We start from the raw sequence: 10749 nt of genomic DNA, 5'->3' as shown, positions 1-10749 counted from the left end.
TTGTGTGTGTAGGTGGACGTGGGGGTGGTACACTTCACACCTCTGACTCAGCCCCAGATCCAGCAGCCCTTTAAGCTGGTGGAGAAAGTAGTCAGGAACGTCTTCCAATTCCGGAGGAAGCACTGCCGCAAAGGACTTGAGTAAGCAATATTTCTACCCCTCCTTCTACTTCACACGGTCCAAGTTCTCTCTCTCACGCACTCACTCACTCACTCACTCACTCACTCACTCACTCACTCACGCTCTCTTTGTTACATTCCACATTAAGTGAACTCTGTTCATCCTTGACCAGCTCTATACAAAGCTCCTCATGGCTCTCTCTCACTCCTTCTGTCCCCTGCCGCCACCATGCCTGTGAGGAGTAGGCCCAGAGAACAAAATAAGAGAGCAGCAGTTATGAGTCATTGGGGTGTCATAGGAAGACAAAGCATGATAAATTATGTAACTACAGGGGGCGGAGAGGCAGCTTTAACAGCTTGTGTATGAGCTCTCTGGAGCTGAAGCGCTAAGCAAGCATCTGTACTGGGTATGTGGGTGTTTTGGCTGTGCTATGATGCTCTTGAAGTTGGGTTCTGTATGCTAACTCTGTGAAAACCCATGACGTTGGTGTGGGCATCTGGGGCTAAGTCTAGTCTATAGTCTTCAATTGTTTCTTCTCATCTCCTTTCCGTGACCAATGATCTGAGAGGACATGACAGGAGAACTGAATAGAAAGCATTTGTATTAGTTATTTCCATCTACAGTACGGTCCGATGGATTCTTTGCTGATGTTTTTTTAATCTTCTTTTTAACACCCTAACAGCTTTGTCTGCATATTTAATCACAATTACATTATTTATTTATGCTCTTTGTGGCAGCATTTTGTTTGATTTATATTAACTCCTGATATTTTTTATTTAGAAAATGATTGCTGAAAGCTTAAGGAAAAAACTCAGCAGATTCCATCTGGCCCTGTACTGTACCTATGAGTGGCCATGATGGACAGGAAGCCACCTGAGACTATATCTGTGTTCTTTTCCCAGAATGCTGTTCCCGGAGGCGCAACGGCTGGAGCTGGCGGAGGTGATGATGCGTGAGGCGGACGTGGACCCCACCCTGCGCCCCACGGAGCTCTCCATCCTTGACATCAGAGCCCTGGCGGACGCCTACAGCCACCTCTGCTCTGAGAACCAGGGTCTCCTCACCTACGACTTCAGAGAGGAACTCCGACTCAAACACCTTAACCGGCGACCGGGCAGCAGCACTAATGGTACTCAGCAGCCCGTCTGACAGAGAGAGACACTTAAAGGGCGGAGTGGAAGGAACGCCTAATGGTCTCTGTTAGTGACGAGAGAGACAACGGACTGCTCTTAGCTCTGACATTTCCACATGGCACACGCATGCATTTTTAAACACCATTTCACTGGTGTCCCAGAGGCACTGGGTGAGACAATGAATCCTAGATGGAATAGAATAGAGAGGGACTGTGGTGGAAACAACAGGGGGGAGAACTGAACACTGCCTTTGGCTGGAGAGGGAGAGACTATGGGCCTCGGTCCAAACTGGAACAGCTAGTGTAGCTAACACACATACTTAACTAGAGCTCAGGCACTCCAGTCCAGTTGTAAAGGAAGAATAGAGTGTGTGAAGTGACCAGAAGGAGATTTTATTGCGAGATGTAATAATAATTTGGTGGGTGCTTATATTTGTCATATTTCACACATGTACAAGGAATTTCTTTATTTTTTTATTTGGGGATGCTTTGCTGCCTCAGGACCTGGACAACTTGCCTTAATACAAGGAACCATGAATTCTGCTCTGTATCAGAGAATTCTACAGGAGAATGTCAGACCATCCGTCTGTGAGCTGAAGCTGAAGCGCAGCTGGGTCATGCAGCAAGACAATGATCCAAAACACACAATCAAGTCTACATGAAAATTGCTAAAAAGCAACAAATTGGAAGTTTTGGAATGGCCTAGTCAAAGTCCAGACCTAATCCCAATTGAGATGTTGTGGCAGGACTTGAAACGAGCAGTTCATGCTTGAAAACCCACACGTCACTGAGTTAAAGCAGTTCTGCATGGAAGAGTGGGCCACAATTCCTCCACTGCGACGTGAGAGACTGATCAACAACTACAGGAAGCATTTGGTTGGAGTCATTGCAGCTAAAGGTGGCACAACCAGTTATTGAAAGGGGGCAATTACTTTTTCACACAGGGGAATTGGGTGTTGCATAACTTTGTTTATGAAATAAATATGTAATTGTTGTTATTTGTTCACTTATGTTCCCTTTATCTAATATTAGGTTTTGGTTGAAGATCTGATAACATTCAGTATCACAAATATGCAAAAGTAGAGAAAATTAGAAAGGGGGCAAATACTTTTTCATAGCACTGTATATCATTGGTCCAACGTAGAGAACAAGGATTCTCCATTTTTCTGACAGCTCATCAACAAGGAATGGCAAGCTTAGCCTTAGGATGGAGCTGGAAATAAAAACTTTCATCTTACCTGTGCTTTACCTGTCAATGAGATAAGCTCATAGGAAGAATATAGATTCTCAAAGCCAGACTGAGGCAGCTTTGAAATACAACTGGATAAAACAAGCGCTCTCACAAGACCGCATCTCACAGATAAAAAAGTTTATTTATAAAACAGTTCCATAAGAAAGGGGGCTTTTCACATTCATATTCATTGGTACGCTAGCATTAAAGGCATGTTTACAGTGGAGTTGAGGGCAATCAGAGGGAGGGTATGTGGTGGTGAGTTGTCAGATAATAGGATCTCTCACCAGTATCTTCAAGATGCAACGGCTAAATAATAAGTACCTTTACAAAAATATGCCCAAACCACTTTTGTACTAGATACTGTATTTATTGCAAGTTACAGCCTTATCTACCTGTACAATGTCAAGTATGTGTAATAATATACAATATTTAAATTAAGTTACAGTACAGCTATTCTGGAAAAATATGTAAACAAGAACATAAAGAAAAGTATTGGGTATGGGAGCTGCAAACAGGGCAAGTTGACAACACATGGTTTAAATTAAATCATGCCGTTTTATTTTGACAACACCTGTACATTGGAAGCTACACTTTGGGAGGATGACAACCATACTCGTATTCAATACACTGAAAATAAAACTAATTGGGTGGAAAAATACTTTTTCTTCTTCTCCAGATTCGTCAATTCAAGCCTTAACCCCATACTTATTTAGCAAATCAATAAAAAATTACAACTATCAATAAATAAACATTGCTTAAAAACAACAAAAATCCCATAATGTACAAATAAAGGATGTTTCAAATATAGGCAAACAGTGTACTTTAGTGCACAAAATACAACAAGGCAGAGTCGCAATAAAATCAATGTCCAATCATCCTGTCCTATCCTGTCGTGTCGTTGATTCAGATTAAGGGCTCTGTTCAATCTGTATTGATAAAGCGTTACAGATTGAGCGATAGAAATGTAAAGGTAATTTCCGATTGAGCCGACATATGCAGCATTTACCGTGAATGCAGTCTCCGCTAACGCAGGAACATTGCCTTTAAAGTTCAATCACGTTGTAACGCTGAACTTCCGGTGATACGGATTGAAATAGAGCCCTAACTTCTTACAGGAAGTTTTGAGTTAAAGTGAAGCTTTTAGGGTGAATCTCATTAGTCTCAAGTGGCATCCTCTCCTCAATCTGACTGATGTGAATTAAGTGGACAGGTGAGAGCAAAGTCTATCCATCAAATTATCCTATATCAAGGAGACGACGGGAGGAAGCCAATTGAGATGGCCCCTTAGAGAAGGGGAGCTGGGCAGAGTGAGGCATATACAGTAGAGCGCTGGGTGGAGGCGGAGCTACGTTGTGCATCAGTGCTCAGCAGATTCATTGCAGTCATTATCAGGGACAGAGTCACCTCATCTCTCTCTAGGGGGAAAACCATGTCGCTGAGTCAAAGGCAACTCATCTGTCCTTTTACACCTGTGCATAGCTAAGCAGGTGGGATCTGCCTTGGTCGTTCCACGAAATGAGTCCCTTTTTACGTTCCTTTGATATTTTCAGTAGAAATTGTGCACCAATATTTAATTTTAAAATCCTGTTCTATTAAATGAAGTGCCCTTTAGTGCCCAACATGGAACATTCAATAAATCGACATGTCCCTCTGTGTATCATATGTGACTTCTAAGAAGATGTTAACCTACTTACCCCAACATTTCTCCCAGGTTTTCACCATCAACATAAAGCCCTAGTTATTTTGTTGCTTTGACAAAGTCATTTCTGAAGATTATTATTCATTTCATGTGATTAGTTATTCATTTTAAGGTAATTAAAATATATATTTTGCGTGCATTAAATTGTCCCTCCCAGTTGCACACAGCATGCTTCCATTCCCCCTGTCACAAGGGGATTTATCTCTGATTTAAGATTAAATCATCAACCCTGTTATGGTCAACCCTGTTACTTTATTTGGCACTTAATAGGCATTTACTATAGTCATTTTTGAGATGGAAAAACATGTTTTTTATTCATTTGAACATGTGCTCTTCATGACAATGTAAAAATTAGGTGAAATAAAACACTACCTAAAAGGACTAATTTCATGGAATGACCAGCCTACTGCACGCTCTCACAGGAACACAGTTTAACTTCAGAGCTGAGGCACAACAGAACCCTGTGAGACCCTGGGACTAGGACAGAACAGAACCAGGGTTTCCCATGCCCTGAGGCAGGGAGCGGGGGCAGGGCAGAGGTTTGGTCCTTCTTCCTCTCCTTGTGTCCATCCCTGACCCTACGAGGAGTTGGGGGCACTGCCAGTGTATGTGGTATCTGTGGTGTCTGAAGAGTCCGTAGGGTCGTAGAAACAGTCCTCGTTGACCACGGAGGTGAGGCTCTGCACACTGAACTCTCTCTCCAGTAGAGTGTTGAGGTCCATCGCTGCCACGTCCGTCTGGCTGTCCATGGAACGGCTGTGTTCCCTCAGGCTCAGTAGCGCCCCCTGGCTATACCGCTGGCTGCTGCTGTCTTTCCTCTTCACGGGGCAGTGGTGGCCCTGAACCAGTTTGGGCGGGCTCTCCGGGGTGTCCACCTCCGCACCCTCTGGCTGCACGCGGGGGGCCGGCGCCCGGGAGGACGCTGCCTCCTCCGACAGCCTCAGACTGAGAAACTGGGCCTCGATGGCGCTCGTCGGGGAGCTCCCTTGCCCCTCCTGCCGCCCCCCAGACTCACTGAACTCATCATCGTCCTCATCACTCAGAATGTCTGACTCCTTCACGGAGCTAGAGACAGAGGAGCGCTGGCTATGCCGGAAGCCCCGGGACCAGGCCTGTCGGGTGGGCAGTGTCTTGGGCTGTGTGGGACCGTTGGCTGGGGGAGCTCCAGAGGAGCTGTGGGTGCCGCTGCTCAGGCTGCCCTCGTCAGAGTCAGGCTGGCCAGGTTTCAGTGTGCTGGTTGGGGTGGGGAGATCCAGCTTGGGCTGCTTACACAGCCAGGTGGCTCTGGACGAACCTGGTGGGGGATGGAAGAGAGAGTGAGAGAATTGCTAACTGAGCAATATACTCACTCATATTTGGGCACAGACACTAGTGTATGTAAGTCAATGAGGGCTTATAATCTTTAAGTCAAGGTCATGTTATTTAAAGTTATACAACGGGTGGGTCTAATCCTGAATGCTGATTGGTTAAAACCGCATTCCAGCCGGTGTCTGTTCCACAAGTTACTACCGACTAAATCTATGATGTTAAAATGCCTATTTACTCTGTTCCATCTGACTGCGCAATCCACTGTCTCATCAGCCCAGCCAGGTAATTTATAAACTTAATCTCCACTATAAACAGCATCTAGACATTGTCACATTTCTTTTGGACTAACATTTAGTTTTCAACAGCAGAGATTTGTATAAACCTTGCTGTCTGGCTCTCCGACATTTGCAACATTGTTTCAATATTCAAATTCAATCTCCAGCTGAACGACTGGGTAGCGTCTCTGGCAACCGAACCGATAGAACAAACGACCAGCCGGCTTCGGAAGCAACCCTAGATTTGTGTCGGGACTATATCTTGTGGAAGGATGAAATAGTATGAATAAATTCATCAAAGTAACGTTTTTAATGAAAATGTGTCAATCATTATTTGAATATGTTGGTAACCCGTTGTATAAAAGTGATAATGCCCTCGAAGCCGGTGTTAGGAGGATATATTGGCACAGTTTGCCGGCCCTCGACGGACACCCGTGCCAATATATCCTCCAAACACCGGCTTCGAGGGCATTATCACTTAAATAGAAATCAAAGCAGTGTTATTTTAAGTGATTTTTTGGAACAGGGTAGGGATGGGACTCACCTATCCTGGCAGAGGAGGGCAGGGTGCTGCGTAGAGGCGTGAGGCGCTCCTTACACCGCCTCTCGGCCGGGAGCATGTTCCGTCTGACGTTTTCCCGGAGGATGGAGCGGATGACCTTGATGATGTTGACTTTGCACTCTGGGACACTGGGAGGGAGACAGCGGGAATCTTTATATACCATACTCTGATAGAAAAGGGCTAATTCACTCAGTGAGTTTACAGTAGGGGGGCACCCCGCCACTCCTCTGGGACCACTGTCCTGCTGGGGATCATTTTCCCCTGACACTCAATGGACCACTGATTGGCTAGAGAGTCCATGCACCTCCCTAACCTTGTAGAAGGCAGTCAAGGACAAGAGCTATAGATCCATAGTCTCCAGTCAAAACTGCTGCTCTCTCTTACCTGCTACACAGCTGGAAGACAGTCTCTGGCCTTCCCTCCAGTTCAGACTTGGTATGTATCAGCTCCCAGATGCAGGTAGTCTCAGTTCCTAGGGGGAAGAGATTGGAGAAGCTCCTTTTAATCAACACATCTACATTCAAAAGACTCAAAATCCAAGAGAATGTGATCTCTTATATAGTTAATGAGAGCCAGGAGGGTATGTGCATGTTTGTGTGTCTGTCTAAAGGAGTGTGTGTGTGTGTGTGTGTGTGTGTGTGTGTCTTGCTCTCTTACCTGTAGCGTTGCCTAGTCGGACCTGCAGTGCAGAGAGCGGGATGAGCCAGCGGAATTTGAAGGGGTCTAGGTCTCCATGGGAGTGCGCCGAGCGAGGGGCGGTCTGCACACACACGAGAGAGAGAGAGGTTAGGCACTGTTGACATCAAAGGCATGTGAAAGTACATTTCTTATCAGTACGGGACCTGCAAGCTCTCGCACAATTTTAAAAAATATAGCCTAGGGGTGTAATCATAGAATTACATATAGAATCCCTATTAATTTCATATATGATGTCTGTGGGCCTAGTAAAGATTGGTCATATCACTTTTAACATGTAATACCTTTTAACATAGGCGGTGAGTGGGTTTCATGTCCGGGGAAGCACATTTTCCCCATAAAAATGCATTTTTATAATAAAGCATTTCATGCATCCTCGCATTTGCAGACGTATGTAAGATAGCCTACTATTACTAATGTGATGATTAGATAGTCATAATTTAGGCTAATAATATACAGTGTACAAAACATTAGGAACACCTTCCTAATATTGAGTTGCATCCCCTTTTGCCCTCAGAACAGCCTCAATTCGTCAGGGCATGGACTCTACAAGATGTCGAAAGCGTTCCACATGGATTAGGGTTGAACATTTTCCCAGTATTTTACAAGTGTTCCATCCCGAGAATAAATCACTTTTCTCCCGGGTAACCCAGTATTTCCAGCCAAAACCGGAAGTGTCATTCAAAAGCATATAAATAGTCCTATGCTAGCTATATGCTCTCTTGGGTAAATAAATGAAACAAGCTCCAGTAGGCTAATCATTTTGAGTATTACTGTATTGTATTATACTGTATTGGGCTCCCGAGTGGCGCAGCGGTCTAAGGCACTGCATCTCAGTGCTTGAGGCGTCACTACAGACCCCCTGGTTCGATTCCAGGCTGTATCACAACCGGACGTGATTGGGAGTCCCATAGGGCGGCGCACAATTGGCCCAGCGTCGTCCGGGTTTGGCCGGTGTAGGCCGTCATTGTAAATAAGAATTTGTTCTTAACTGACTTGCCTAGTTAAATAAAGGTTAAATAAAAAATAAATATATATATGGACTGGAATTATGCACATCGTTGAAACCATGCTGCCTACAAAGTTACAAGTATAGGCTAGCGAACTTGAAATATAATAGGTCCTATTTGTATAATTAGTAGACTGATGCATATATACCTTTCATAATATTTCCCCTAAAGCTATTAGCCTACCTCCTCTTTCTCTCTCTATTGTTGCTTCATTCCTTCCTCGCTTTCAACAGTTAAATTAAATGCGTTTCGTTGTCATCCTTGAATAATATAGGACTAGAATTAGATGCAGAAAGAAGGCTTTCACTTCTCTTCACGAAGATTGAATGGTTATGGGTCAGAATAAATAACTGCTATAGCCTACCACCATCGCATGTTCGCTCTTCTTTCAAACTACCTGTGAGTTCTATTGGCTGCTGTATTTAACATTCAGCAAACAAGAGCTTGAGTCCCTCTTCAAATAGTCTATTGGTATAAAAAAATTATGTCCAGCAAGCTTTTCTAGTCTAGCTTTTCCTGCATGGGACTCCAAGAGTTAAGACGTTTTTTTAAGGATAGAGGCCACAGGAGCACAGGTACTTGCTTATTGCGCAAGAGACTTGCGCAAGTTAGAAGCTTATTTTGCATAACCCATCATTAATTAGCTAAATATAAGGCTAATACTGCATTGAATTTATTGCCTGAAAGAGGTAGGCTAGGACATCTATATAGGTCTAGTTCTCAATCTAGAACAGGATTATCTATTTTGGATGCAATTTGAATGGAGTTGATGGTGAGAGAAAGACTGATTTAAAGCAACGATATTTTAGTTTTAGGCTGTTTTAAAACTCTGCTGCTGCAATCAAAAAATCTTTACAATAAAAAAATATGGTGACCCCCGAAAGCCAGATGGAGATGTGTAAATTAGACACTCGTTCGGTCTTTATATTACTGTAGCATAGACTTTGCTGCAGCAAATGCAGGCCTATCTGCAACAAGAAAAAAAGTTACCATGATGAGATGATAGGTCTACATGCTGTGATGCCACGAGAGGCTACAGCTTCCAGCGGGATTGCCCAAGTAGTGCAAGGAGACCAGGTTCAACCAAAACAAGGATTTTATTAAAGGTCTTCGGCAACTAACGAAATAATAACACCATTCTGTCTCTCCCAGACCCAACCTCGAGACCGTGTCTCTTCTCTTCCACACACTCACCCCCAGTGTGTCTCTTCCCTTCAACCAAACCTTCAGCTCATCAGCTCCTGATTGGTTTCAGCTGCGTGGGAAGATTGGCCATAGAGGGTTGGAGTTCCCGACCATACCAGCAGATGGAGCCATAGCTGTCTGGGTTTGCAGCCATCTCAGGGGATGTAACGTCCCTCCAGGACACAGCCTCTCGTGACATCACAATGCATTGTGAACTGCGCTCCATACTGAGATGGGCTGTCTGTCCCCACCCTGAGCGTTGATGATTGATCATGCAGAGGCCGTAGAGAAGCCAGATTTAGACATTGCATAAAATTTAACATTCCATTTCATGCCATTCATATAAATAATTTATTTTAATTTACCGGTTTCTCTCAGTTATTTATTCCGGGAAAAGGGAGTGGTTTTGCGCCATAAATTCTGGTAAATCTCAGTAACCGGGTTCCCGCCATTCAACCCTAAGAGGGATGCTTGCCCATGTTGACTCCAATGCTTCCCACAGTTGTGTCAAGTTGGCTGCTAGTATCTCTACTCTGAATAGCTCGTTCCATCTCATCCCACAGATGCTCAATTGGATTAAAGATCTGGTGACTGGGCAGGCCACTGCAGTAAGCTGAATTCACTGTCATGTTCATGAAACCATTCCTAGCCTTCTGGCATGGGGCATTATCCTGCTGAAAAAATCAATTTGCAGATGGATACACTGCTGCCATGAAGGGATGCACCTGATTGGCAATGATGTTCAGATATCTTGTGGCATTCAAACGTTGCTCCACTTTTATCAAGGGGCCCAATGTGTGCCATGAAAACACACCCCACACCAACACACCACCACCAGCCTGCAATGCTGACATGCGGTATGATGGATGCATGTACTCATGTGGTTTTCTCCATACCCTAGTCCTCCCATCAGCGTGAGACAGCAGGAACCGGTATTAATCAGACCAGGCAATATTTTTCCAATTCTCCAGTGTTTTCATTCCTTAGCCCACTGCAACCGCAGTTTCTTGTTTTTTGCTGAAAGAAGTGGAACTCTGTAAGGTCGTCGGCTACCATACCCCATTTGTGTCAAGGTACAACGAGTTGTTCATTCTTTTATGGGTCTTTGGGCACCAGTGTTGTACTGGACTGTCAGTTGACTAACTGTAGCCCGTCTGTTGCACAATTTGTGCCAGCCTCCTTTGTCCTCTTTCATCAATAACCCGTTTTCGACTACTGGCCTGCTGTTGGCTGGATGTCCTTTGGGTGGTGGACCATTCTTGATACACATGGGAAACTGTTGAGGGTGAAAAACCCAGCAGCGTTGCAGTTCTTGACACACAAACCAGTGCACCTGGCACCTACTACCATACCCCGTTCAAAGGCACTTTAATCTTTTGTCTTGCCCATTCACCATCTGAATGGCACACATAGACAATCCATGTCTCAATTGTCTCAAGGCTTAAAAATCCTTCTTTAACCTGTCTCCTCCCCTTCATCTACACTGCTTGAAGTGGATTTAACAGGTGACATCAATAAGGGATCATAG

At 44.4% G+C, this 10749-nt stretch overlaps 2 protein-coding genes across 7 annotated transcripts in view; one reads left to right on the top strand and one right to left on the bottom strand.

Moving 5' to 3' along the window:
* The window catches only part of LOC121545026 (dimethyladenosine transferase 1, mitochondrial), a 44255-nt gene extending 42525 nt beyond the window's left edge, over positions 1–1730 (top strand). For all 5 annotated transcript variants that reach the window (XM_041855356.2, XM_041855359.2, XM_041855358.2 and 2 more), the window contains exons 7-8: positions 13–140; positions 1023–1730. In XM_041855356.2, coding sequence (XP_041711290.2) covers positions 13–140; positions 1023–1269 — 375 coding nt within the window. In that variant the 3' untranslated portion in view covers positions 1270–1730. The remainder of the gene's footprint in view (positions 1–12; positions 141–1022) is intronic.
* A 2743-nt stretch (positions 1731–4473) lies between these two features.
* Positions 4474–10749, bottom strand: part of LOC121545024 (rho guanine nucleotide exchange factor TIAM2) — a 97736-nt gene continuing 91460 nt past the window's right edge. For both annotated transcript variants that reach the window (XM_045209156.1, XM_045209157.1), the window contains 4 exons: positions 6988–7090; positions 6715–6802; positions 6313–6458; positions 4474–5479 (listed from right to left, as the gene is read on the bottom strand). In XM_045209156.1, the coding sequence (XP_045065091.1) occupies positions 4764–5479; positions 6313–6458; positions 6715–6802; positions 6988–7090 (1053 nt within the window). In that variant the 3' untranslated portion in view covers positions 4474–4763. The remainder of the gene's footprint in view (positions 5480–6312; positions 6459–6714; positions 6803–6987; positions 7091–10749) is intronic.

Source organism: Coregonus clupeaformis, chromosome 29 (assembly GCF_020615455.1).
Source record: "Coregonus clupeaformis isolate EN_2021a chromosome 29, ASM2061545v1, whole genome shotgun sequence".
NCBI classification, from domain to species: domain Eukaryota; kingdom Metazoa; phylum Chordata; class Actinopteri; order Salmoniformes; family Salmonidae; genus Coregonus; species Coregonus clupeaformis.
Note: the sequence above shows the minus strand (reverse complement) of the source record. Positions and strands in the feature narration are given on the sequence as shown.